Below are 27928 nucleotides of genomic sequence, written 5' to 3'. Positions count from 1 at the left end.
ATCCATCGTAAAGCCAATTAGTGTACCAATTGGATGGTCACTCATTATGAAGACCTCTCTTTAGGGTTATATATCATTGAATCTCCACCAGAAGGAATTCTCACTTATCTTTTAGAAGACAATTTGAGAGTTTGTTAGCCTAGAATGATGTAATTTTTCTATATTTATTCAAATATATATATATATATATAAATTATTAAGTATGTTATGACGGATACATCTAAGCAATAATTTTAAAACCATAGTCCAACCTCTAATAAAATCTAAAATGATATATTTTTACTGTTTGATTTTATTTTGTAAGTACTAGAATTTATATCGAGTTGAGTAGGGTTAATACTTAAACAAATACAAAAATTATAGTCATTTTTAAAACTTTGATTATTTCTAATTTAGACAATCTATTTATTAAAAGGTTTATGTTATTTTAATTTAAAATGTAAATTAAACAAAGAAAAATATCAATATTAAAAAATTTATTTTATTATTTACTATACCTTAAGATGTTTAAGAAAAAAGACCATTCAAATTTATATAGGCTTCAAAAAATGTAATCATTGCTTCGCAAAGCCTAAATTGCTAGCATTTTTTTTTATCTTTTAACATACTTTAAATTAATTAATTAAAGAAAATAAAGTAAAATTAGGAGGATAAATTTCCTAATCGTGTAATTAAAAATGTTTCAAGGCTAATTTAAAAGTTCCAAAAAAAAAAAACAAAAATGATTTCTTTTCCGTCAAGATAAGTGTATATTCGATCTTCAATCAGGATCCACAACACACTATAAAAGTAACTAAAAAAATTTCCCGTTTTCTCCAAAGTTAAATCCAACAATCAAAAACCCAACCGGAATATCTTCCCTCTTTGTTCTTTATTTCTCCGTCGTCGTTCCTCCTCCGGGTTCGTCTCCGGATCGTCGACGGTTCTCTTTTACCGACAGATATCAAAAGTAAAATCTCTGTTTTACCCCTCTCTTTTCTTCTTTTTGTTGACGAAATCTCTCAAGAATACAGTAGAGACGTAGGGTTTTTATTTTCGGGAAGAATAATAATGGCGGCAGCTGCGGCGACGATGGTGAGCTCGGCTGGAGGGTTACTGGCGATGCTTAATGAGAGCCATCCTCAATTGAAGTTCCATGCTCTCTCTAATCTCATCAGCTTCGTTGACCAATTTTGGCCTGAGATCTCCACCAGCGTCCCTATCATGTAATACTAATTTTTTTATGTTGATTTTTTGTTTTTTTTTTCTTTTGTTTGGTTAGGGTTTAGGGTTTGGTTGTTTTGATCTGATTGGTTGGTGGGAAAATTGAAGAAAACATTGTCAAGAAAGCTCTTTTCGATGTTTTGGTTTGGGTTTGGTTACGGTAGAGAAGAGTGACATTTTAGTTTGAATTCAGGAACTTTAGTGGGTAAATTTGGAATCTTCGTAAGCTTGGGTTCTTTCTCTTGTTTGTGAAAGTTTTGGCCATGTTTTTTGTTTGCCTTTTAAATTAGGGTTTAGCTGACGAAATTTCAATTTAACAAAATTGTAGCAATTTTTCTGGATATGCGATAATTGATTGCTTAAGTCAGATATATGTTTTGCACTAATTTTACGAGATTCAGATTATGAAGAATTGAAAGCAATTATTTTGCAATGTGGGTTATGGCTTGTTCACTTAGAAAGTTTTAAGTCTTGAGTACATAAAAGCAATGGCGTTGGTGATTTTAGAAACTTTCCACTAAATTAAGTTCTAATTGAAAATTTGGTGTCTGTTTTGGTTTGGGAGGCATACATCCACTTTCAGGTAATTTTAAATATATATGACACAATTCGTTCCATTCTTAGAAAGTTTATATAATGTTATTTGGCTTGTTATGGAGTGATTCTAATTCAAATAGTGAACTGCATGAGTTCTGCATATGAATACTGATGCTATCTTTGTGTTTCAGAGAAAGTTTATATGAAGATGAAGAATTTGGCCAGCATCAGAGACAACTTGCTGCATTGCTCGTCTCAAAGGTACTCCTTTCCTGTCCCTCTTGCTCCATGAGTGTATGTATGTACATGTTAGTGAACAAATGCATGCGACATGCATGTTTGAATCATTTTATGGAAATTGAACTAATGAGTTCTTTTCATAATAGCAAAAAAATCTGAACTCCATGATCTCCAACTTTGTATCTTTGCATTTGCTGGACAAGTATTCTTAACTAACACTACTGATTTAGCGAATTTTAGTGGCCCCAAAAGAATAGTCCAATTCTGAAAGACAAATGAAAAAAACTGGTCTAATATCATTTATTCAGACTTTTCATATATGTTTATGCATACACAATATAATATTATAATCTTCAATGGATGCATTTATCATGTGAAATGATGCCACAGTTTGATTTGTGGAACATTGTTTTGATTGCATTTACAATTTGTAAATGAAAAGTAATAAAAGTTGATGCCCTATTTCTAGTTGCTCTTTTATTGAATTATGACTATGTTGACTTTTACTTATATTGGCTATATTGTTGTTTTCAGGTCTTTTATTACTTGGGTGAACTTAATGATTCATTGTCATATGCTCTTGGAGCTGGTCCCCTTTTTGATGTTTCTGAGGATTCTGATTATGTTCATACTCTCCTTGGTAAGAACTTTGGTTCATATGCTATATGTTCTGATGATTATGTTATTAACCTGTGGTTTGTGGTTGTGTTTGCTCCCTGTGAAAGTAGATGCTAGTGAGGGTTTAGGCAAGCCTAAACATTCATTTATGTTTGATTATGTTGTGTTTAAATTGTTTTAAATTTGATATCGTTGACTGGATATGCTCTTAATTTCAGCCAAGGCAATAGATGAGTATGCCAGTCTTCGGTCGAAGGCTGCAGAATCAAGCGATGAAGCAGCAAAGGTTGACCCTAGGTTGGAGGCAATTGTGGAGAGAATGCTGGACAAGTATGTAGAGTTTGCTTTCTTACCTGCTGAAAGTATTCTGGAGTTAGTCTAGGTATCTTACTTTCTTTCAATCAGGTGTATCATGGATGAAAAATACCAACAAGCTATGGGAATTGCAATTGAGTGCCGGAGACTGGATAAACTTGAGGAAGCAATAACGAGGAGTGATAATGTTCATGGAACTTTAGCATATTGCATCAATGTCTCTCATTCATATGTCTATCGCAGAGAATTTCGCCGAGAGGTAAGGGGGTTTTTTAATAGCTCATAAAGATCTGTAATTTGTATTTATCCCTAGCCTCTAGTTGTTTGTCATTTATTATTAGAACAATTTGAATCTGTTGCCAGTTGCCCTTTTTCTGGAATTTGGTGCAACCTAGCACATTCTGCAAGACCCATGATGTTGGTTATCCTTTTGTTCATGCAGGTGCTTCAGCTTCTTGTTAAAGTATACCAACAGTTGCCTTCTCCTGATTATTTGAGCATTTGTCAGTGTCTCATGTTCTTAGATGAACCTGAAGGTGTTGCAAATATATTGGAAAAGCTTCTTCGTTCAGAAAATAAGGAGGATGCTCTTTTGGCTTTTCAAGTTACCTTTGATCTTGTTGAAAATGAGCACCAGGCTTTTCTGTTAAATGTAAGAGATCGCCTTTCGGCTCCCAAATCTCTGCCTTCAGAATCAGTGCAGCCGGTACCCAACGATCCTACTCCTGCTCAAAATGAAAATCCTACAGCTCCAGAGGATATTCAGATGACAGATGGATCTGCTGCTGCTTCGACAAATGTGCACGAGGCCGATCCCAAAGAAGTTATGTATGCTGAGAGGCTGACAAAAATCAAAGGAATTTTGTCTGGAGAGACATCTATACAGTTGACTCTACAATTCTTATACAGTCATAACAAGTGAGATGTCAATTTCTTTTGTGCTATCTTATTGTGGAATTACATTCTGATTGTGTTTTTTTCTGATATATGCAAGTTATTAATTGGTTGTGATTTGTCTAGGTCGGATCTTTTAATTTTGAAGACAATAAAGCAGTCTGTTGAAATGAGGAATAGCATCTGTCATAGTGCTACAATTTATGCTAATGCTATAATGCATGCTGGAACAACTGTGGATACATTCCTGAGGGACAATCTGGTAAAACATGTGTCTTGCTGTATCTTTACTTTCACTCTTTTGGACAAATGTAGATCCTGTTTACACTTACTGTTACATTTGCTATCATCAGGACTGGCTGAGTAGAGCCACCAATTGGGCCAAATTCAGTGCAACAGCTGGTCTTGGTGTTATTCATAGAGGACATCTGCAACAGGGCAGGTCTCTGATGGCTCCTTACCTGCCCCAAGGTGGGGCTGGTGGTGGTGGGAGTCCATACTCTGAAGGTGGGGCACTATATGCTTTGGGTCTCATTCATGCCAACCATGGTGAGGGCATTAAGCAATTCCTTCGTGATAGCCTGCGCAGTACTAATGTTGAGGTATATGATTTTCTTGGCCTATGATAGCTCCTTTTCTTTTACCTAACCTATAGGCGTTTAAGTAAAGAGAAACACTAAAGTGCTGACTGTCCGACTACTCATTAGATTAAATGCCCATGAGGCCATGAATTTGTTATCTATTACCTCTGTGCACCTTCTGCGAGCAGTTGGACTGTCCAATTTTCAGACACAATAGCATTACCCTTGACTAAATGTAACATAAGTATTGGGAACTTTGTATGCAGGTTATCCAACATGGTGCATGCTTAGGTCTTGGTTTGGCAGCTCTTGGAACTGCTGATGAAGAAATCTATGATGACATCAAAAGCGTGCTTTATACTGACAGTGCTGTTGCGGGTGAAGCTGCTGGCATCAGTATGGGTTTGCTTATGGTTGGAACTGCAAGTGAGAAGGCAAGTGAGATGCTTGCTTATGCACATGAGACACAACATGAGAAAATTATCAGGTAAATTTGGAATTTCTTTTTACCTGAGTTTTATCTTGTTAGCGGTCTTTGCTAACTGAGTTTTATTCTGTTAGTAGTCTTTACTCCTTTGTGTTGTTCCCATATGTTGCAGGGGTTTAGCGTTAGGGATAGCTCTTACAGTTTATGGAAGGGAAGAAGAAGCAGATACATTAATTGAGCAGATGACTCGGGATCAAGACCCCATACTACGTTATGGTGGTATGTATGCATTAGCATTGGCCTATAGGGGGACTGCAAACAACAAGGCCATACGTCAGCTGCTGCACTTTGCCGTATCAGATGTGAGTGATGATGTTAGGAGAACTGCTGTTTTAGCACTGGGATTTGTCCTTTACTCAGAGCCAGAGCAGGTAGATGCTTTTTCTTTCTCATATCTTTCTCTCCGTGTGTGTCTGTGTGTTTGGGGGGGGGGGGGGGGGATGTTTAGTTTATATGTTTTTTGCACCTTTTTTCCTTTTTTCTAAATTTAATGTACCTTTGGGTTCTGTGTAATTGGGCTATGAATTTCTGTGGATCTCACTGTTTTGTCTGGTCAACACTGCAGACTCCTCGAATTGTCTCCTTACTATCTGAATCTTACAATCCACATGTTCGATATGGTGCGGCACTTGCAGTGGGCATTTCATGTGCTGGCACAGGATTGAGTGAGGCCATATCATTACTAGAACCCTTAACATCAGATGTTGTTGATTTTGTTCGTCAAGGTGCCCTCATTGCGATGGCTATGGTCATGGTCCAGATCAATGGAGCCAGTGATTCTCGTGTTGGAACATTCAGGCATGCTATTATTTATATGTTGTGTCTTTTCTTCTTTTCCTTTGGGTGTTTAACAATTCTACATATATATTAATTTATTAAGCTAACTTTTTTTGTCCCTTAATCTAGGCGACAATTAGAGAAAATAATACTCGATAAGCATGAAGACACAATGAGCAAGATGGGAGCAATCTTGGCTTCTGGGATTCTTGATGCTGGTGGTAGGAATGTGACTATAAGATTGCTTTCCAAGACAAAACATGACAAAGTTACTGCAGTTGTTGGTCTTGCTGTTTTTAGCCAGTTTTGGTATTGGTATCCCCTCATCTATTTTGTGAGCTTGTCATTCTCACCCACAGCTTTTATCGGACTGAACTATGACCTAAAAGTTCCAAGATTTGAATTCTTATCACATGCAAAACCTTCACTTTTTGAGTATCCAAAACCAACTACTGTGCCCACCACTACATCAGCTGTTAAACTTCCAACTGCTGTCCTGTCAACTTCAGCAAAGGCTAAAGCTAGGGCTAAGAAAGAGGCAGAACAAAAGGCAAGTGCTGAGAAATCATCTGGGGCAGAGTCCTTATCTACTGGTCCAAGTACTGGAAAAGGGAAATCGTCTGGTGAGAAGGATGGGGAGGCTATGCAGGTAAGATTAATGAAGTTACCATTAATTTTGTGGCCATGTTCACATGATGGATTTGAGCAATACTTGAATCTTTCGCTTTTATTGTTCAAAAAATAGAAATTAAAGCACTAAATTTCTTTGTAACTCTAAAAGTAAAAGTAAGGACAAAAGATCTGTTCAAATGCCATATTTGTGTAATATTTTTGATGCATGTTTGTGTTGTTTGAGTTTAGGTCAGGTGATGATCATGCAAAAATGTTGTATTTACTCTCTCTCATTGATTCTTTTTTTTGGACAGGTTGATAACCTTCCAGAGAAGAAAGCGGAGCCTGAGCCATCATTCGAGGTTTTGATCAACCCAGCCAGAGTGGTTCCTGCTCAAGAGAAATTCATCAAGTTTTTAGAAGACAGCAGATATGTGCCGGTGAAGTTGGCACCATCCGGGTTTGTTCTTCTTAGAGACCTGCGCCCTGATGAACCTGAAGTGCTCTCTCTAACAGATGCACCTGCATCCACAGCATCTCCAGCTGGTGGATCAGCAGCTGGACAGCAGAGTTCTTCATCAGCTATGGCCGTTGATGATGAACCCCAGCCCCCTCAGCCTTTTGAATACACATCGTGATTTGGTTTTCCTTCATTTGGATGAGTGTGTGATTTTATGCTTTTCACATGGAGAAATACGGTGCTCTGGAGGGACGAGTTGAATTGGGGTGAGGCAGTTGCTACTGCACTATTGCATGGTATTGGTGACCTCAATCTGATTTGCATGCATCTAAAGGTTTCTAAGGTGCTGAGCTGTTGTTGTGGTCTCTGCTTGCATATAGGCGACGTATGAACTTTTCCATATTCAGTAATATAGTTTATGTTTGAAGTGAACGGCAAGGTGGGAGCTACAATATGCCTGCTTGAGTTTGTACTCAGCCTGAGATAATGTTTTGCTGGATTCTGGAACTGAACGGATCCAATGATAATTTCAGACACGGGCAGTGTTTTGCTCCATTATAGCTCTCCAACCTAAAGTGAAAAACTAGGAGAAAGGTGGCACAATTCCCCACCTCAGTTCAGGAACTTCCTAGCAATTTAGATACATTCTTATCTCCATGAGATATTATTTTAAGTGTTATCTTGATTTCCACTTTCCTTCATGAGGTTGCATCGTAATCCTGTGGTGTCTGGAATGTTTCCTTTCAGTGTGTGTTTCTATTTTACAGGTAAAGGTTATTCATGTTCAACCATTATTCTTTCAGGTATTTCCGCAGGCAAGAAGGTTAACGGAATGTGACGATCTGGAATAAGTCAAAATTCACGTAATAATTCCTCATTATTTCTGTTTTGCACTTTCGTACATCAATAGAATACTGGTTTCTAGACATGTTAACCATTGTCATCCGACAATCCCCTTTCGATAAAGTGGAAATACAAGTAAAAAGCAAAACCACTTGCTCCTAAGACGAAAGCTGGGTTAAAAGCGTCACTTGTTTCACGTGAATCCTCACCTTTATTTGAACTTTTAATTTTCCAACTTTGAATTAACGGTCTCTCAATCTTTCAGGTTATTATATTGGTATATCGACTGGGAAAAATAATTAATTTTCCTTGATCATTATGACCCGTGCCAGCTTACTTTTCCAACCTACCAATAATCAAAGGAAAAATTGTCGTTTAAAAGATATGAACCCTTGTAAATGTACGTAGGAACATGAATAATTGAAGCTGATCACTGATCAAATGTATTGAACAGAACAGTGCGAAAGGTTATCCTTGGGTATTTGTGATTGGACAAGTGTGGAAAACTAATATTTTTCCTTGTTCATGTTGGCATGGAACTTCTATATCAAAAGATAAGAGATTTTTGGTACTAAATTATGTATTAGGGAGATAATTGTTATTGCACTGTTCCGACAAGTTTCAATTTAAAGTATTATATGATGGAGGTATAAATTGATTGTGTTCTATATTTTATATTCAAAAACTATTAGTCTTTTAAAGTTTAAATTCTCCCTTTGATTTTACTTCTAAAGAAAGGGTACATGCTCTAAATTGTTTTGAAATTAATTATAAATTAATTCATTATTATATAAGAGGAATTCAAGTACTTGATATAAATGTAATTTGTTTTTATATGAAAATATCACACCTTATATATATGTGTTGCTATTCAATAAATTAATAAAGCTGCATCTTGATCGATTTGCTGCAATACCAGCAAAGTTTTAAATTCCAACTTAATAATTGGAAAAAATAGGCTTGGAGTAGGTAGGTTAATTCTACCTTTTGTCTTTTTCCTTCATTTTGGTTCTAATTAATATCTTACTCAATAATTAATTACCTCAAAGTCATGAAAAAATTTGCTTTTCTAAATTTTCAAAGTTGAAAGCTTGCGAATGATGAAATCGGCAGCCATGGGAGAGTTAATTAAGGTCATGAAAGAGGTGGTAAAAAGCTAGGGAAAGAGCGTTGGTGGCCTGTGAAACGCGTAAATAACAGGGAGGTGCAACTGTGAGGTGTACATTATTAATCCACAGGCTCCTTCTCCCTTCCCTCTCTCTTCCTGCCATCGATCCCAAAGTCAAAGCCAGCTCTTACAGGCAAACCCTGCTCCCCGACCCACTACATAACACACGACTCACCACCTCACCCTCCCCAAAGCTTTCATTCTCTTTGTTTGGTAGATGAGTTAGTTCCTTCGTTCTCTTCTTATTCACTTTCTATTTATAATTTCTTTTTTTTTTTGGATTTCTATTTTTAATTAATAAGGTTTTTTACGGAACCCAATAATTATTTCACGTACTCCCCACCTTCTCTTTATTTAGTCTCTGTTTAATCGTTACTTTTAATATTTATTGTTCACTTAAAATAAGTAAATTGTTATATTTATTGACATATAAGTTATAACTCTCACCTAATATTAGTAAGATTATTCATCATTTTGTTTTCTATGAGAGTTTTGTGTTTACTTTTAATTTTTTTTTAATAGAAACGTTTATTTTATTAATCCACAAGTATTTCTTTATTCTTTCCCAAACTTGATACTTGTACATTTTTCTAAGTAACTATGTTGAATGTACCTAAATATTAAATTGTCTCACAAATTAATTTATTGAAAATTAATTATAGAGTGTTATCTCACAAATATGTAAAGATAAAAAATTTATAAATTTTTTTAAATAAATATTTTTAAACATTATAAATATTTAATTTTTATAATTTATAATTTTTAAATTTATTTATTAACGAGACAATAACATTTGATTCAATAGTATTCTACAATATTTATATTAACAGCTCAGCAAACATCATATACAAGCCCATATTTTAAACCGAACTTGCTTTGCAACAAAACATTAGAATAACCTGACTTCATCTTTCCTTAATGTCAATATTGAAAATAGAGATGGAAAAATGTAAAGTACGTTCTAAACTAAACGGGTCCTAAACTAATTTGAAGCAATTTGTTTTTCTCTTATACATATAGATATAATATTTGATAATAATACTACTATGTACTTTATTTGATAAGAAAATGTAACTAAATTTTGAGATGATAGGGGGTAGAAAAAGGAGTTGGATAAATATTTATAATTCAACTATAATAAGTAGCTTCATGTAGAAAAAAAAATTAGGCAGAAGAAGGGCAAGTAGCCGAAAATCTATAGTTAGGACCAATCAATTAATATTTGGACCGCACTACACATGTTAATTTCTTAGAGATATGGTTATGTTCTTAGGTAACATGATGTTGAAGAATATCTTTTTTAGAGTCACTTGCCAACTAAACTTTTGTACCCTCTTTTGTTTAGCTTCAAGTTAAAGTGTAGATATGGGCCAGGGAGCCCACCACCCAGGCCTGAAAGCCTCATTTGTTTCAGGCCCGACTTGGTCTCTGTATTCTATCGATAAACAGGATCTAAAACTTTGACTTATGTTGAATTGATTATTGATTAATTAACAACATAAAGTTTCAATTTAGGTTTCTTTTTATTTCGTTATTAAAAAAAAATCAAATCAAATCAAACTAATGTCAGGCACAAAGTTTGTAAAAAAGAAAAAAACTAAAATAAAAGAAAGTTGTAGCAAATATTTTATAAACTTGTAAGGATCTTGATGATAAAAACCATGAGTTGCAACATCTGAGGCAGTTGGCGTCTCAATATCAGGAGCAGTTGCGAACTTTAGAGGTAAATAACTATGGCTTGACTATGCATTTGAGACAGTCACACCAAAACCCAGGGCGTGCGTTTCCATCCAGACGTCTTCTAATAAAAGAATATCTCTCCTGGGTTTCCATCCAGACGTCTTCTAACAAAAGCATATCTCTCCATGCCAGGGAGTTTCCACTTAGACGTCTCCTAGTAGAAGTGTCTATCTTAGTTGTGTAATTTAAATTAATAATTGTTGATTTAGCTTAGTTGGGCTGATTTGGATTCTATTCTTTTATCTTTCTTGACTAACGGCATGTCTGCCCTTTATATATGTTGTAAAAACCCAGTTATAGAAACCAATCGAATCTTATGTGCAACTGCCATTGAAACAGCGCCACGAATACCGACCAAACTATAACCTGAGGTATGAATGCATCAATCCAGTTTGAAGCCAACTTTCTCATATTAAACTTTTGTGAGACACATTTTATAGACCTGCTAATCCCAAGGCTTTCCTGAGGTTTAGTTCAAAATACACTTACTCTTAATGATTTGAAAAACACCCTTTTACTCTCTATGATTTAGTTGAAAATTCGCTTATCTATATCAACAAATACTGATATTAATTACTGATTTTAACTTAAAATGAAAAAAAAAACAAATAAACCCTTTGTTATTTCTCTATTTAATAACAAAATTATGACATTTAGTTACTTGTTGGATTTAATTTATTTTTATAATCAAAGGAAAATAATAAATAAAATGAGGGTATTTTTAATATTTAAAGCAAACTTTGAACAAATAATAATTTGACTAATGGAATCTTAATCTCAAATTAGCAGTCGGGAGTTGATGGTATGGAAGCCTATCTCTTGCATAGAACAACTCAATTTACTGAGAATGTTACGATGGAACTTTTGTGAGACACATTTTATCCACCCATGTTAATCTCAAGTTAGATCTTAAAACATAATGTAAAATATAAAGAATATATTTACTTGTAAAGAATTTGAAAAATAATCTCTTATTCTCATTAGGTTTAATTGAAAATTCACTTACTCTGAAAAATATATTGATTTTATCTCATAAAAAGTATTGGTGTTAATTATTGAAGTTACCTTAAATGAAAAGATAAACATATTTTTTATTATTATTTATTTATTTTATATTTTTAATTTAAATTTTTTATAAAAAATTATGATATTTAGTTATTTGCAAGATTTAATTAATTTTTAAAATCAAATTTATAAAAAATTTGATAATAAAAAAGCCTTAATCTTGACATGAATTTTTTTACCATCTTTTAAAAGATTCACTCTAATTGCTATGTACTCCGCAGAGAGTTAGCAAATGTTATTTATTTATTTTATATTTTTAATTTAAATTTTTTTAATAAAAAATTATGATATTTAGTTATTTGTAAGATTTAATTAATTTTTAAAATTAAATTTATAAAAAATTTGATGATAAAAAAGTTATAATCTTGACATGAATTTTTTATCATTTGAAAAGGTAAAAGATTCATGCTAATTGTTATGTGCTCCGTGGAGAGTTAGCAAATGGAGATTAAAATTATACCTGTTAAAATATTGAGTCAGTTTATTTTTTATGGAATATGAGATGGGTTATGCTTAAAAATTTAAATTCATATTTAAACTAGACCTAAATGGGCTAGCACATCAAATCAGTAGGTTGAGGTGGATTGAGGTGAGCCAGTCCTGTGAGTTAAAAAAATTAATAATTTTATATATTTAATTATATATAAATGATAGTTAAATTTTATATATTTAATATATTTTTATTATTTAATTTATAAATTAAACTATAAAATAATTTTATTTATAAATTTGATTAAGTAAAATTATAATGGCTTGGGCTGGGTTAGACCGAGCCAGCCCATATTGACAGCTCTAATTAAAATGTTCTAGAATGTCACAAGCACTAGAATGTTTTGGAGACAAGTTCGGTGGTGTAAATGATACGTAACATTCTAAAGGTTTGTGAGACTTTTAAAGAGTTTTGAGTCACTCCTCCCTTTCTTATATAAAGATGTGACAAAGGCAAATCTTATATAAATTATTTAATTAAATTAATAATAATATTATTTAGTTAAATTATAATATGATTTATATTTTAATATTGTTAATTACTTAAACTTAGAATATAATTATTTGAAATTATAAATAAAATTACTATTAGACTTGTGTATAGAAGTTATCCACATAATATATAATTTAGATTTTTCAAATACAGTTTTATATTTTATAAAATATTTTTAGTGACAGTATAAGTGTTAAAAATATTTAAACATATTATTTATTATATATCTATTTTTTAATTTATTCAAAATAATTTATCAAAAATAAACTCTCTCAACAAGAATTTATGAGTTGCTAAAAAATAGAATTTATGAGAATTTAAAATATAAATTACTAATTAGATACAATAGTAATTAGTTACCGTTAGAATATGAGTAGAATTAGGATTAATTTATATATATAGATATACTTTTTCTGTTTAATACATAAATTTTTTATTCTTTCTTCTCGTAACAAACCAATTTCCAGTAACCACCGGCTTCGTCTCCGGATGACGGTAGGGTTTTTATTTTGGGAAGAATAATAATAATGGCGGCAGCAGCGGCGACGATGGTGAGCTCGGCTGGAGGGTTACTGGCGAGGCTTAATGAGAGCCATCCTCAATTGAAGTTCCATGCTCTCTCTAATCTCATCAGTTTCGTTGACCAATTTTGGCCTGAGATCTCCACCAGCGTCCCTATCATGTAATCCTATGTTGATTTTTTATTTTTTTTGGTTTGGTTGTTTTGATCTGATTGGTTGGTGGGAAAATTGAAGGCTTTTCGATGTTTTGGTTTAGGTACGATAAAAAAGTGTGACATTTTAGTTTGAATTCAGAAACTTCTGTGAAAGTTTTGGGCATGTTTTATGTTTGCAGTGAATTTTGGATTCAACAAAATTGTAGCAATTTTTCTGGATATGCGATAATTGATTGCTTTAGTCAAGCTGTATGTTTTGCACAAATTTTACAAGATTCAGATTATGAAGAATTGAAAGCAATTATTTTGTAATGTGGGTTATGGTTTGTCCACTAAATAAAAGCAATGGCTTTGGTGATTTTTGAAATTTTCCACTAAATTAAGTTTTGGGTTGGGCGCATACGACGCAAATTGTTCCAGTCTTAGAAAGTTTATATAATGTTATTTGGCTTGTTATGGAGTGACTCTAATTCAAAATAGTGAACTGCATGAGTTCTGCATGTGATTACTGATACTATCTTTGTGTTTCAGAGAAAGTTTATATGAAGATGAAGACTTTGGCCAGGATCAGAGACAACTTGCTGCATTGCTTGTCTCAAAGGTACTCCTTTCCTGTCCCTCTTGCTCTATGTGTGTATGCATGCACATGTTAGTGAACGAATGCATGCAACAAGCATGTTTGAATCATTTTATGGAAATTGAACTAATGAGTTCTTTTTAAAATAGCAAAAAAATTTAAACTCCATGATCTCCAACTTTGTATCTTTGCATTTTCTGGACGAGTATTCTTAACTAACACTGCCAATTTAGCAAATTCTAGTGACCCCAAAAGGATAGTCCAATTCTGAAAGGCATATGAAAAAAACTGGTCTAATATCATTTATTCAGACTGTTTATATATGTATATGTATACACAATAAAATATTATAATGATGCCACAGTTTGATTTGTGGAACATTGTTTTGATTGCATTTACAATTTGTAAATGAAAAGTAATTGAAGTTGATGCCTTATCTCAAGTTACTCTTTTATTGAATTTTGAGTATGTTGACTTTTACTTATTTTGACTGTATTGCTTGTTTTCAGGTCTTTTATTACTTGGGTGAACTTAATGATTCATTGTCATATGCCCTTGGAGCTGGTCCCCTTTTTGATGTTTTTGAGGATTCTGATTATGTTCATACTCTCCTTGGTAAGAACTTTGATTCATATGCTATATGTTCTGATCACTAAGTTATTAACCTGTGGTTTGTGATTGTATTTGCTCCTGTGAAAGTAGATGCTAGTGAGGGTTTAGGCAATCCTAAACATTCTTTTATGGTTGATTATATTGTGTTTAAATTGTTTTAAATTCGATATTGTTGATTGGATATGCTCTTAATTTCAGCCAAGGCAATAGATGAGTATGCCAGTCGTCGGTCGAAGGCTGCAGAATCAAGCGATGAAGCAGCAAAGGTTGACCCTAGGTTGGAGGCAATTGTGGAGAGAATGCTGGACAAGTATGCAGACTTTGCTTTATTACCTGATGAAAATATTTTGGAGCTAGTCTAGGTATCTTACTTTCTTTCAATCAGGTGTATCATGGATGGAAAATACCAACAAGCCATGGGAATTGCAGTTGAGTGCCTGAGACTGGATAAACTCGAGGAAGCAATAACAAGGAGTGATAATGTTCGTGGAGCTTTAGCATATTGCATCAGTGTCTCTCATTCATTTGTTTATCGCCAAGAATATCGCTTAGAGGTAAAGGGATTTTTAATAGTTTATAAAGATCTGTAGTTTGTAGCCTTTACTTGTTTGATATTTATTAGAACAATTTAAATCTGTTGCCAGTTGCTCCTTTCCTGGAATTTGGTGCAACCGAGCATATTCTGCAAGACCCATGATGTTGGTTATCCTTTTGTTCATGCAGGTGCTTCGGCTTCTTGTTAGAGTATACCAACAGCTGCCTTCTCCTGATTATTTGAGCATTTGTCAGTGTCTTATGTTCTTAGATGAACCTGAAGGTGTTGCAAATATATTGGAAAAGCTTCTTCGTTCTGAAAAGAAGGAGGATGCTCTTTTGGCTTTTCAAGTTGCCTTTGATCTTGTGGAGAATGAGCACCAGGCTTTTCTGTTAAATGTAAGAGATCGCCTTTCGGCTCCCAAATCACTGCCTTCAGAATCACTGCAGCCGGTAGCCAACGATCCTGCCCCTGCTCAAAATGAAAATTCTACGGATCCAGAGGATGTTCAGATGACAGATGGATCTGCTGCTGCTACGACAAATGTGCAGGAGGCTGATCCCAAAGAAGTTATGTATGCTGAGAGGCTGACAAAAATCAAAGGAATTTTGTCTGGGGAGACATCTATACAGTTGACTCTACAATTCTTATACAGTCATAACAAGTGAGATGTCAATTTCTTTTGTGCTATCTTATTGTGGAATTACATTCTTATTGTGTTCCTTTCTGATATATACAAGTTATTAATTGATTGTGATTTGTCTAGATCGGATCTTTTAATTTTGAAGACAATAAAGCAGTCTGTTGAAATGAGGAATAGCATCTGCCATGGTGCTACAATTTATGCTAATGCTATAATGCATGCTGGAACAACCGTGGATACATTCCTGAGGGACAATCTGGTAGAACATGTGTTTTGCTGCATCTTTACTTTCACTCGTTTGGACAAATATACATACTGTTTATACTTACTATTACATTTGTGATCATCAGGACTGGCTGAGTAGAGCCACCAATTGGGCCAAATTCAGTGCAACAGCTGGTCTTGGTGTTATTCATAGAGGACATCTGCAACAGGGCAGGTCTCTGATGGCTCCTTACTTGCCCCAAGGTGGGGCTGGTGGTGGTGGAAGTCCATACTCTGAAGGTGGGGCACTATATGCTTTGGGTCTCATTCATGCCAACCATGGTGAGGGCATTAAGCAATTCCTTCGTGATAGCCTACGCAGCACTAATGTTGAGGTATATGATTTTCTTGGCCTATGATAGCTCCCTTTTTTTTTCCCTAACCTATAGGCCTTAAGTAAAGAGAAATGCTAAAGTGCTGACTGTCTGACTACTCACTAGAATAAATGCCCATCAGGCCATGAATTTGTTATTTATTACCTCTGTGCACCTTCTGCAAGCAGTTGGACTGTCCAATTTTCGGACACAATAGCATTACCCTCGACTTAATGTAACATAAGTATTGGGAACCTTTTATGCAGGTTATCCAACATGGTGCATGCTTAGGTCTTGGTTTGGCAGCTCTTGGAACTGCTGATGAAGAAATCTATGATAACATCAAAAGCGTGCTTTATACTGACAGTGCTGTTGCTGGTGAAGCTGCTGGCATCAGTATGGGTTTGCTTATGGTTGGAACTGCAAGTGAGAAGGCAAGTGAGATGCTTGCTTATGCACATGAGACACAACATGAGAAAATTATCAGGTAAATTTGGAATGTCTTTTTGACTGAGTTTTATCTTGTTAGCGGTCTTTACTAACTGAGTTTTATTCTGTTAGTGGTCTTTACTCCTTTGTGTTGTTCCCATATGTTGCAGGGGTTTAGCGTTAGGGATAGCTCTTACAGTTTATGGAAGGGAAGAAGAAGCAGATACATTAATTGAGCAGATGACTCGGGATCAAGACCCCATACTACGTTATGGTGGTATGTATGCATTAGCATTGGCCTATAGGGGGACTGCAAACAACAAGGCCATACGTCAGCTGCTGCACTTTGCCGTATCAGATGTGAGTGATGATGTTAGGAGAACTGCTGTTTTAGCTCTGGGATTTGTCCTTTACTCGGAGCCAGAGCAGGTAGATGCTTTTTCTTTCTCATATCTTTGTGTGTAGCGTGGGGGGGGGGGGGGGGGGGGGGGGGGGTGGGGGTTGTTTGGTTTATATGTCTTTGGTACCTTTTTTCCCTGTCTAAATTTAATGTACCTTTGGGGTCTGTGTCATTGGGCTATGAATTTCTGTAGATCTCACTGTTTTGTCTGGTCAACACTGCAGACTCCTCGAATTGTCTCCTTACTATCTGAATCTTACAATCCACATGTTCGATATGGTGCGGCACTTGCAGTGGGCATTTCATGTGCTGGCACAGGATTGAGTGAGGCCATATCATTACTGGAACCCTTAACATCAGATGTGGTTGATTTTGTTCGTCAAGGTGCCCTCATTGCCATGGCTATGGTCATGGTCCATATCAATGAAGCCAGTGATTCTCGTGTTGGAACATTCAGGTCTGCTATTATTTATATGTTGTGCTTTTTCTTCATTTCTTCGGGGTGTTTAACAATTCTACATTTGTATTGCTCTATTAAGCCAACTTTTTTTTTTATCGCTTAATCTAGGCGACAATTAGAGAAAATAATACTCGATAAGCATGAAGACACAATGAGCAAGATGGGAGCAATCTTGGCCTCTGGGATTCTTGATGCTGGTGGGAGGAATGTGACTATAAGATTGCTTTCCAAGACAAAACATGACAAAGTTACTGCAGTTGTCGGTCTTGCTGTTTTTAGCCAGTTTTGGTATTGGTATCCCCTCATCTATTTCGTGAACTTGTCATTCTCACCCACAGCTTTTATTGGACTGAACTACGACCTAAAAGTTCCAAGATTTGAATTCTTATCACATTCAAAACCTTCACTTTTTGAGTATCCAAAACCAACCACTGTGCCCACCACTACATCAGCAGTTAAACTTCCAGCAGCTGTCCTGTCAACTTCAGCGAAAGCTAAAGCTAGGGCTAAGAAAGAGGCAGAACAAAAGGCCAATGCTGAGATATCATCTGGGGCAGAGTCCTCATCTACTGGTCCAAGTACTGGAAAAGGGAAATCATCTAGTGAGAAGGATGGGGAGGCTATGCAGGTAAGATTCATAAAGTTACCATTAATTTTGTGGCCATATTCACATGATGGATTTGAGCATTACTTGAGTCTTTTGCTTTTACTGTTCAAACTATAGAAATTAAAGCTTTTATCTGGTGGGGGCTTAGTGATGGGGCATAATGTCAATAACTTAACCATTTAAATGTAAATTAAGAATCTTAAGAATTTATTGTAACTCATGATGTTTCTTTTGGGGTTGGGGACTAAATTTCATTATAACTCTAAAAAGTAAAAGTAAGGACAAAAGATCTGTTCAAATGCCATGTGTGTGTAATATTTTTGATGCATGTTTGTGTTGTTTAAGATTAGGTCAGGTGATGATCAACCAAAAATGTTATATTTACCTTCTCTCATTGATTCTTTTTATTGGACAGGTTGATAACCCTCCAGAGAAGAAAGTGGAGCCTGAGCCATCGTTTGAGATTTTGACCAACCCAGCCAGAGTGGTTCCTGCTCAAGAGAAATTCATCAAGTTTTTAGAAGACAGCAGATATGTGCCAGTGAAGTTGGCACCATCTGGGTTTGTTCTTCTTAGAGACCTGCACCCTGATGAACCCGAAGTGCTCTCTCTAACAGATGCACCTGCATCCACGGCATCTGCAGCTGGTGGATCAGCAGCAGGACAGCAGAGTTCTTCATCAGCTATGGCTGTTGATGATGAACCCCAGCCCCCTCAGCCTTTTGAATACACATCGTGATTTGGTTTTCCTTCATTTGGATGAGTGTGTGATTTTATGCTTTTCACATGGAGAAATACGACGCTCTTGAAGGACACAGAGTTGAATTGGAGTTGAGGCAGTTCATACTGCAGTATTGCATGGTATTGGTGAACCCAATCTTGAGTTGCATGCATCCAAAGGTTTCTAAGGTGCTTTGCTGGTGTTGAGGTCTCTGGTCACGTCGATGCATACTTTTCCATATTGAGTAATATAGTTTATGTTTAAAGTGAACAGCGAGGTGGGAGCTACTGCTTGAGTTTGTACTCAGCCTGAGATAATGTTTTGCTGGATTCTGGAACTGAACAGTTCCAATGATAATTTCGGACACAGGCAGTGTTTTGTTCCATTATAGCTCTCCAACCTAAAGTGAAAAACTAGGAGAAAGGTGGCACAATTCCCCACCTCAGTTCAGGAACTTCCTAGCAATTTAGTTACATTCTTATCTCCATGAGATATTCTTTTAAGTATTATCTTGATTTCCATTTTCCTTCATGAGGTTGCATCGTAATCCTGTGGTGTCTGCATTGTTTCCTTTTATCGTGTGTTTCTTTTCTACAGGTAAACGTTATGCATGTTCAACCATTATTCTTTCAGGTATTTCCGCAGGCTATAAGGTTAACTGAATGTGATTATCTGGAATGAGTCAAAATTCCCGATATATTTCCTCATTATTTCTGTTTTCCACTTTCGTACGTCAATAGAATACTGGTTTCTAGACATGTTAACCATTATCATCCAACAATGCCCTTTCGATAAAGTGGAAATACAAGTAACAAAGAAAACCACTTGCTCCTGAGACAAAAGCTCCTCGTCGTGTTTTGAGTTAAAAGCGTCACTTGTATCATGTGAATCCTCACCTTCATTTTAACTTTTAATTTTCCAACTTTGAATTAACGGTCTCTCAATCTTTCAGGTTATTATATTGGTATATCGACAGGGAAAAATAATTAATTTTCCTTAATCATTATGATCCATGTTAGCTTACTTTTCCAACCTATCAATAATCAAAGGAAAAATTATCGTTTAAAAGATATGAACCCTTGTAAATATACATAGGAACATGAATAATTGAAGCTAATCACTGATCAAATGTATTGAACAGAACAGTACGAAAGGTTAGCCTTGGGTATTTGTGATTGGACAAGTGTGGAAAACTAATAATATTCCTTGTTCATGTCACCATGGAACTTCTATTTAGAAAGATAAGAGATTTTTGATACTAAATTATGTATTAGGGAGATAATTATTGTTTGGACAAAGTTTGTTTAAAGTGTCACGTGATGGAGATATAAACTCATTATATTCTATATCTTATATTCAAAAAATGTTAGTCTTTAGGTTTATATTCTCCCTTTGATTTTAATTACTTCTGAAGAAAAGTACATGCTTTAAATTATCTTGAAATTAATTATAAATTAATTCATTATTATAAAAGAGGAATTCAACTTGATATAAATGTAACTTGTTTTTATATGAAAATATCACACTTTATATATATATCTTGCTATTCAATAAATTAATGGTCCCAGACATATCTAATTAATTAATACAAGCTGCATCTTTATCCATGTGCTCCAATACCAACAAAATTTTAAATTCCAACTTAATAATTGGAAAAGAAAAAAAAGGCTTGGAGTTGGTCGGTTAATTCTAACTTTTGTCTTTTTCCTTCGTTTGGTTCTAATTAATATCTTACTCAATAATTAATTACCTCAAAGTCATGAAAAAATTTGATTTTCTAAATTTTCAAAGTTGAAAGCTTTCGAACGATGAAATCCGCAGCCATGAGAGAGTTAACTAAGGTCATGAAAAGAGGTGGTAAAAAGCAAGGGAAAGAGCGTTGGTGGCCTGTGAAACACATAAATAACAGGGAGGTGAAAGGGAGGTGCAACTGTGAGGTGTACATTATTAATCCACAGGCTCCTTCTCCCTACTCTCTCTCTTCCTGCCATCGATCCCAAAGTCAAACCCAGATCTTACGGGCAAACCCTGCTCCCTGACCCACTACATAAGACACGACTCACCACCTCACCCTCCCCAAAGCTTTCATTTCATACAAAACCATCTCTTTCCCTTGGTGGTACCCCATGCGTTTCTGCCCTTCAAATATCAACTACCCCACTTCATTTTCACTCTTGTCTTATTATCTGTTTCTCTCTGATTCCCATCAGCTTAATTGTTCCCAAGGACGTAGACTAGAGTAAATCTTAAACTTGTAAACTTCACCTCCTTGTTAAGATAGATGCCTGACCATTAGGTCAAAGGCTCGTTATTGGTACGATGTAAATTTTGTTTGTCGAATAATCTTTTATGTTGTCATGGTGTCTATATGCTACATGTTTCAATGGTGATTTTGTTTATCATTCCTAATTCTGCAAGATATTTTTATTTACTTGCTGTAACTTAACAAGGATTTGTTACTGTTTCAGGTGCATGGAGAATCTATGTGAGGATTTTTTTACCAAGGGTTTGTCTCTACACGGATTGACGTGACTTAGGGTTATTGATTAAAGTCATCACTGTATATATATATACAGCAATGGAGAAAGAAGAAAACTACTCGGTACTCAGAGCTCATAATCTTATCTCCTTCACTTTTTCCGTATCTTTTTGTTTAAAAGAAAAAAAAAAAAAAAGAATCTTTTCATCACCATGTTATTCTGCTACAAACTTGATTTCTTTCAGGCAAATTTTACTGGGCTAGATTATTCTTTAGACCATCACGGTCATGACCATCATCATCATCATCATCAAGACCAGCTAATGAAGCAGCCACGGATTGGTGAAACTTCTGGTGATAACAACGGAATGATTGATTATATGCTGAATAATCCTCAACAACAGCAACAGATATCTTCATCTGGGTTTTGCAGTAGTACCCCAACTTCTTATGATAAACTGAGCTTTGCTGATGTTATGCAGTTTGCAGATTTTGGTCCCAAATTAGCGTTAAACCAAACAAGGATCCCTGAAGAAGAAACTGGGATTGACCCGGCTGGTTACTTTCTCAGGTTTCCAGTTTTAAACGACAGGTTAGAGGATCAATCGTTGATGGTTACTCCATCTGGGATTGAGAATGTGGAGAATAGAGCTACAGGAATATTAGTGGAAGAAAAGGGGAATAGAGAAGATGAAGAAGCTAGGGTTTCAGATAATGCATCAGTGCAACTTCGTTTTCTTGGAGAAGATCATGTTCAAAACAAAAACGCAACAACTGAAGCTAAGAACAAGAGAAAGAGACCAAGAACTATCAAAACAAGTGAAGAAGTTGAGAGCCAGCGGATGACTCACATAGCTGTTGAAAGAAATCGAAGGAAGCAAATGAATGAGCATCTTCGAGTCTTGAGGTCCCTCATGCCAGGCTCATACGTGCAAAGGGTATTCTGAAAATGATTAATCAAGATTAATCGATCTCTTCTTTTTTCTTCTTTGTTTGTGCTAAAAGACAGATTTATTCTGGTTTTTGCAGGGAGATCAAGCCTCAATTATTGGTGGAGCCATAGAATTTGTGAGAGAATTAGAGCAACTTCTTCAATGCCTGGAATCTCAGAAACGAAGAAGATTGTATGGAGAAGCTTCATCACGTCCAATGGGAGATACCTCCATGGCAATTCAACAGCAACAACAACCGTTCTTTCCAGCTCCTATGTCTCTCCCGAATGATCAAATCAAGCTTGTGGACTTCGATACTGGACTCCGCGAAGAAACAGCTGAAAACAAATCTTGCCTGGCAGATGTTGAAGTCAAGCTTTTAGGGTTTGATGCTATGATTAAGATCCTGTCTAGGAGAAGACCAGGCCAACTCATTAAGACCATAGCAGCTCTAGAAGATTTGCAGCTTAATATCCTTCACACCAACATCACCACCATTGAGCAAACAGTTCTATATTCATTTAATGTTAAGGTATATAAATATTTTTCTCCTTCCAATTCTTTCAATAATCTTTCTTTTTTCACCACAAATTCCTTTACTCCTATGCTATGATAACATGAATGGATAAACAAAGCATTGCTAGGATTCCATAGTTATATCTTTTCTTAAAAACTCTGCCTATATATGCAGGTTGCAAGTGAAGCTAGGTTCAGCGCAGAAGATATTGCGAGCTCGGTTCAACAAATATTCACTTTCATTCAAGCAAACGGCAGCATGTAATGTGATGGGGAATCGAGGTTGAGGGAAAATATTGAGCTGCCTTGTCCAGTCAAAGATACCCACATTTGGCTCTTTCCAATAACCTTCTTCAATGGATATTTTGAATTTGTCATGGAAACATATAGTAGCAGTAGTGTCAGTGAGCCCAGATGCACTCTCTCTGATCAGCAAACTTTCTACATATACTTGTATTTGATATTTTTCCCTGTAAGAGTAAAACTTCTCTCTAAGTGTTTTTATTTGAAGATTGATGTTTTAACTTCTCTCTTTCATTTCCCATTCTTGTTCTTATTCGTGAAATTTACTGAAGCAATGTAACTTCGTTAGACTTGGAAATAACTTTGGGTCATTTGAAACATTATCCTTTTGATTTTGATGGTACATATCTCTCTCTCTCTCTCTTTCTTCTTTCTTACTAATTTTGAGGCTGAGGAAGGCGTTGAGGAAGAGGGAAGAAAAGAAAGGAAAATGGGGAGACAGGGTTCTGCAAAGGTACCTGTTCTAAATTGAAATGATTGGCAATGGTGTACATATGATTAAGAGGAAGAGGGGGGAAAGTCAACGAAGGTCCCGTACCTTCTTGCATGGCCGTGGGTTGACTCGTCAGAAATCAAGATTTTGTACTATTAGGCTGCACTCAGCTATTGCCGACCTTTTTGGGGCCCCCGACCTTTGTCATTTTGGATCAAATCTGGCTTTGGGGAAGGTTCAACATCACATATACACCTCCCTGGCCTCCACCACGTTTTTTGCTTTCTGTTTTTGGGTTTGGCCATGCTTTGCCTCGTCTTTAATATTTGTCCTTGCTGCTTCATTTGTACGTAGAAGGTTTCAGCGTGTGGGGTTTCTCTGCTTAATTAAATTTCTTCCTCTCTCGACACATCAGAAATCAATGTAATTGAAAGTCAGCTTGACTCGACAGACTATATGTACATAGAACTACAAACTTCTTTCTACAACATGCAGCTCTAGTATATGTGATAGTGACATTTTTACCACATCTTCCCTCATAAGTTACATAGTATGTATCAAAATTCTTCAATCTGATTCGATATTTGATAAGTTAAACCACGTTTAAAGCTGGTTTTGTAATTGTTGGATTGATGTTTGATCTGATGTTAATTTTATAACTAATCTTGGTTTTTCAGTTAATATTGTTTTAAATTATGATGGTAAGAAAAAATTAGAAGCATATGAAAAATCTAAAAATTAAATTAAAAAAATATATATTCCCTAGAAATAAAACTCATCAGCACCAGGCTCAACTTTGGGAATGCTTAACTTGAAGGTAAAATATAAATTTATTATATGTTTTTAATAAATTTTGATAGTAATATATGATTATTGAAATCAAAAGACTATAGCTGCCTTATAATATGCAATAAGATTTTCTGAACAAAAAAGAAAAAGAAGAATTAGTTTGTTGGGCTGGAACTCGGGCTAAAACTTAGGCCCAAGCACATGAAGAGCCCATTTGAAACAAAGCTATGTGTCAAGATTCTCTACCCAAAAGCCCATAATCACCAAAACCGAAATCCACACAAGAAGTCCACAAGAAAGAACCAATTATAAAACCTAACCCCACAAAACCCTAGCCTCTTTTCATTTTCAATCGGGAGAAGCAGCAGCAGCTGTCTTGAGCTTCCAGGCAAAGAAGAGAGAAAAAATAAAACATGGTGTCAGGGTCAGGGATCTGCGCCAAGAAGGTGGTGGTGGATGCAAGGCACCACATGCTAGGAAGGCTGGCCTCCATATTGGCCAAGGAGTTGCTGAATGGGCAAAAAGTTGTGGTGGTGAGATGTGAAGAGATATGCATGTCGGGTGGATTGGTGAGGCAGAAGATGAAGTACATGAGGTTCTTGAGGAAGCGTATGAACACTAAGCCTTCTCATGGTCCCATCCACTTCCGTGCTCCTGCCAAGATCCTCTGGCGTACCATTCGTGGGTATGTTTTTAAGGTCGTTTTTTGTTGTTTTATTGGGGAGGAGGGGTGTTTGAGGGTTTCTGTGGTGGTGTTAAGGAAAGGAATGCTTTTTATTTTGGGTGCTTGGTAATTTGGATGAGTTTATTGTGAATATTTTGATGGAATTTTTTTGTTTCTTTTAAGTTTATTATTTGGTTATTGGAGATGATATAGAGAAAAGGAATGAAAATTGCGCTTTTCTGATGATTGGTATTAGAGTTGGTAAATGGGAAAAGTTTACTTTGAAGTTTTAGGATAGATTTTCTGTTTTCTCATTGTTGGTTATTGGGAAAATGTAGGAAACAAATGAAATGTTATGAGTGTGCTTTAGGTCATTATTGCTGAATATATGGAATACTGATCGAGAAGGTTTATTGATGTTCATAAAGGAAGGCTGTTTAGCTTAATTATGAAGAATAAACTCTTGCATTGTTCATTATGAAGTATGAACTTTGCGTCGTTATGAATTATGGTGTATTTTGATTGATGATTATTGATATTTTTGTTAATGTTTGTTTTCATTGCAGGATGATTCCTCACAAGACTAAGCGTGGTGCAGCAGCTCTTGCTCGATTGAAGGCTTATGAGGGAATTCCGGCTCCCTACGATAAGATGAAGAGGATGGTGATTCCCGATGCTCTCAAGTGAGTTTTGCGGTGGTCGATTTCTTTTGCGGAATTAGAATTGGATTCACTTGTTTCAATGACTAGTTGTGCTCAATGTTTTTATTGTTCTTTTGGTTTTTAAATTAGGGTTTTGAGGCTTCAGAAAGGACATAAGTACTGCTTATTGGGCAAGCTCTCATCTGAGGTTGGATGGAACCACTATGACACTATCAAGGTGAAGATTGGTTATCCTGCTCAATTATTTAAATACAGTTTATGTTTCAATGCTTTTTGCCTGACTTTTTACTGTGGAATTGGGGTTTATTGTATAGATTTCTGATGTTTGTTCCTCTATACTTTCGTTACCTATAAAGGCCTTGAATATTGATGTTGGCTTGTTTTCCTTTAAAGTTTATTAGTGCTTTTACTGTTCTGCCTGCCTATTGCGTTTTTTTTTTTGCTTGGATGAAAAAGTCTTAATTTGTGTGTGGGATATTGGGCGGTTTTTTCATCTTTCTGACTACATACCACAATATAAACCTTGGAATAACATCTTTTAACTTTCTGTTGCTTTGTACTTCCCTCCAGGAGCTTGAGAGGAAGAGGAAGGAGAGAGCTCAAGTGGCATATGAGAGAAGGAAGCAACTCAATAAGCTTAGGGTTAAAGCTGAGAAGGCTGCTGAGGAGAAGCTTGGTGCCCAGTTGGCTGTTATTGCTCCTATCAAATATTGATCATAGACAAAGTTGAAAACATTCCGGTTAAGTTTAATGCATTTTGATAGTGTCTTTTGAGTGGCTCATAATTTTATTTTCGTAATCTGTTCAAGTAGATGTTAAGCGATATGTATTTGTATGGTACTTGGTTTTTTTCCTCTCAAAATTTGCTTGAGAAAACATTTCCTTTAGCTATTTAGTGGACACCCATTTCTGGTTGGTCATTGTGTGATTGTTATTTCATTTTGCCGCTTTAGATTGCAGCAGCATGACATGGTGTTTGATTTTCCATTATGTTGAACTGGAAACCAGCCTCATGTTTTCTTTGATTATAACTACAAGGCCTATGTTCTGGTTGCACTGAGTCTAGTGCCTTCCCTTTGCATTGGTTTATCATGTAGCGCAAAATTATTTTTGCTAACCAGTGGCCAAGTGAAGCAGAAAAATGATTATCTGTTGGGTTTTTAATTAATCCTGTGAATCATGTATGTGCTGAATTAAGTAAACAATGGCCAAATTTTAACAGAGATTAATGGTTCAGAAAATCATCCTTGACAGTATTAAGCCGATGAGTCACCGTGAATGTGGAAGTGGTATTGGAAGGAAAACCTTTCCCCATAGATGACTGTGCTGTGGTTCTGTTACAATAGAAGAATATAAGTGGATCTTGCCGAGTCTTAGGATCAAGGGTTGTTCTCCATTGTAAAGAAAAAGTGTTAACAACATGCCTGAATCAGTATGATGCATCACTAAATTTGCTAATACTAATAAGAGAAATGGGAGACTGATGTGGTGACCTAACATAAACCACAGACCTTCACTGGTGGTAGGATGTTGGGAGAGAAATGGGTAGATGGAAACGGTTGGGTCGAAGAAAAGGGCGACAGAGGATTTTACTCATACTTGGTAATGGTAGGAGAGAAAAATGGGAGAAAAGGAGAGTAGGTTTCATTCTCCTATAAACAAATAATTCATAATCGGGAGGATTAGGAATGATTGAATTAATCAATTTTTCTACAGAAAATGAAGGGTAAAACTATTAAACATCAGATAGAGTTTTCAGTTCTTTATTTCCGTTTTTCAACTGTACCAAGCAAAGGAATAAAAAGACAATATTACATTCCTTTATTCAAAAAATTTAGCATGCATGGGGAATTATTTATTTTTGTTCCTTTTCCCCTTGCTCCAACGTGTGTTGGGGCGACATAATTTCTTTGTTACCTTGTTCATGGTTGATAAATGTAACAAAAAAAAAAATGGAAAAAAGATTCTATAACTGCAAGTTAAAGGCTAAAGCAAGGATCATGAATTTCCCTTATGATGTCTTCAAATGCTGTCCAGAAAAGGAAAAACCAAAAGAAAGGGAATAGACTGGAGACCAACTAAGAAGGTTTAGTCAAGGAGGTTCGAACATTCACTTTGAAATATATGAATGGCAAAGGCATTTGTTGTTACAATGTTTTCCTCATTTAATTAATTACACAAGGTTCCCCATGATTGGTTTAAATCAAAATCTCTTATTTACCCAAATCAAGCTCCATGTTATTTTTCCTTGGATATTATTTTTTTTCTATTTTGGGTTCTTCTAATGTTTTGCAAGGGTAAAATGCTTGAGTGCTAGAGCGCTTTCCAACTACCAAAGAGGAAAAATGTTGCTGGAAATAATTATGTCCAAACCAAAAAAAATAAAAAGG

The 27928-nt window shown here is 35.6% G+C and overlaps 4 protein-coding genes across 5 annotated transcripts; all 4 read left to right on the top strand.

The window, feature by feature from the left end:
• The first annotated feature begins 767 nt into the window (after positions 1-767).
• Positions 768-7425, top strand: LOC18602740 (26S proteasome regulatory complex, non-ATPase subcomplex, Rpn2/Psmd1 subunit). Its single transcript, XM_007034324.3, has 13 exons — positions 768-1205; positions 1932-2001; positions 2515-2620; positions 2817-2928; positions 3004-3172; positions 3356-3831; positions 3934-4069; positions 4161-4409; positions 4655-4875; positions 4988-5246; positions 5441-5673; positions 5782-6301; positions 6579-7425. Exons 1-13 carry the CDS (start codon positions 1051-1053, stop codon positions 6900-6902), a joined length of 3030 nt encoding a protein of 1009 aa, XP_007034386.3. The 5' UTR covers positions 768-1050; the 3' UTR covers positions 6903-7425.
• A 5492-nt stretch (positions 7426-12917) lies between these two features.
• On the top strand, positions 12918-19291 carry LOC18602739 (26S proteasome non-ATPase regulatory subunit 1 homolog A-like). The gene is made up of 13 exons (XM_007034323.3): positions 12918-13204; positions 13730-13799; positions 14285-14390; positions 14586-14697; positions 14773-14941; positions 15111-15586; positions 15689-15824; positions 15916-16164; positions 16410-16630; positions 16743-17001; positions 17197-17429; positions 17541-18060; positions 18455-19291. The coding sequence occupies exons 1-13, from the start codon at positions 13050-13052 to the stop codon at positions 18776-18778; spliced, it is 3030 nt and encodes a 1009-aa protein (XP_007034385.3). The 5' UTR covers positions 12918-13049; the 3' UTR covers positions 18779-19291.
• A 1455-nt stretch (positions 19292-20746) lies between these two features.
• FMA (basic helix-loop-helix (bHLH) DNA-binding superfamily protein) lies at positions 20747-23310 on the top strand. 2 transcript variants are annotated; one of them, XM_007034322.3, is made up of 5 exons: positions 20747-21074; positions 21229-21362; positions 21485-22177; positions 22269-22703; positions 22863-23310. In XM_007034322.3, the coding sequence occupies exons 2-5, from the start codon at positions 21339-21341 to the stop codon at positions 22950-22952; spliced, it is 1242 nt and encodes a 413-aa protein (XP_007034384.3). In that variant the 5' UTR covers positions 20747-21074; positions 21229-21338; the 3' UTR covers positions 22953-23310. The 2 variants fall into 2 exon arrangements, with proteins under 2 accessions (XP_007034384.3, XP_088661539.1); XM_088805413.1 differs by lacking the exons at positions 20747-21074; positions 21229-21362 and having other exon boundaries at positions 21452-22177.
• Positions 23311-24544: 1234 nt separating this feature from the next.
• On the top strand, positions 24545-26458 carry LOC18602737 (large ribosomal subunit protein uL13w-like). Its single transcript, XM_007034321.3, has 4 exons — positions 24545-24897; positions 25443-25559; positions 25668-25755; positions 26109-26458. Exons 1-4 carry the CDS (start codon positions 24626-24628, stop codon positions 26250-26252), a joined length of 621 nt encoding a protein of 206 aa, XP_007034383.1. The 5' UTR covers positions 24545-24625; the 3' UTR covers positions 26253-26458.
• Positions 26459-27928: the final 1470 nt, after the last annotated feature.

This window comes from Theobroma cacao, chromosome 4 (genome assembly GCF_053813885.1).
Source record: "Theobroma cacao isolate CCN51 chromosome 4, ASM5381388v1, whole genome shotgun sequence".
Lineage (NCBI taxonomy): Eukaryota > Viridiplantae > Streptophyta > Magnoliopsida > Malvales > Malvaceae > Theobroma > Theobroma cacao.
This window is presented reverse-complemented; position numbering and strand designations above follow the sequence as displayed.

Coding starts and splice junctions, on each gene's coding strand:
- LOC18602740 (XM_007034324.3), top strand. CDS start 1,051: ATGGCGGCAGCTGCGGCGACGATGGTGAGCTCGGCTGGAGGGTTACTG. Junction 1,206..1,931: donor TCCACCAGCGTCCCTATCAT/GTAATACTAATT, acceptor TTTGTGTTTCAG/AGAAAGTTTATATGAAGATG. Junction 4,876..4,987: donor CAACATGAGAAAATTATCAG/GTAAATTTGGAA, acceptor CATATGTTGCAG/GGGTTTAGCGTTAGGGATAG.
- LOC18602739 (XM_007034323.3), top strand. CDS start 13,050: ATGGCGGCAGCAGCGGCGACGATGGTGAGCTCGGCTGGAGGGTTACTG. Junction 13,800..14,284: donor CTGCATTGCTTGTCTCAAAG/GTACTCCTTTCC, acceptor GCTTGTTTTCAG/GTCTTTTATTACTTGGGTGA. Junction 15,825..15,915: donor CATTCCTGAGGGACAATCTG/GTAGAACATGTG, acceptor TGTGATCATCAG/GACTGGCTGAGTAGAGCCAC.
- FMA (XM_088805413.1), top strand. CDS start 21,452: ATGTTATTCTGCTACAAACTTGATTTCTTTCAGGCAAATTTTACTGGG. Junction 22,178..22,268: donor CAGGCTCATACGTGCAAAGG/GTATTCTGAAAA, acceptor TGGTTTTTGCAG/GGAGATCAAGCCTCAATTAT. Junction 22,704..22,862: donor TATATTCATTTAATGTTAAG/GTATATAAATAT, acceptor CTATATATGCAG/GTTGCAAGTGAAGCTAGGTT.
- LOC18602737 (XM_007034321.3), top strand. CDS start 24,626: ATGGTGTCAGGGTCAGGGATCTGCGCCAAGAAGGTGGTGGTGGATGCA. Junction 24,898..25,442: donor CTCTGGCGTACCATTCGTGG/GTATGTTTTTAA, acceptor TTTTCATTGCAG/GATGATTCCTCACAAGACTA. Junction 25,756..26,108: donor ACCACTATGACACTATCAAG/GTGAAGATTGGT, acceptor ACTTCCCTCCAG/GAGCTTGAGAGGAAGAGGAA.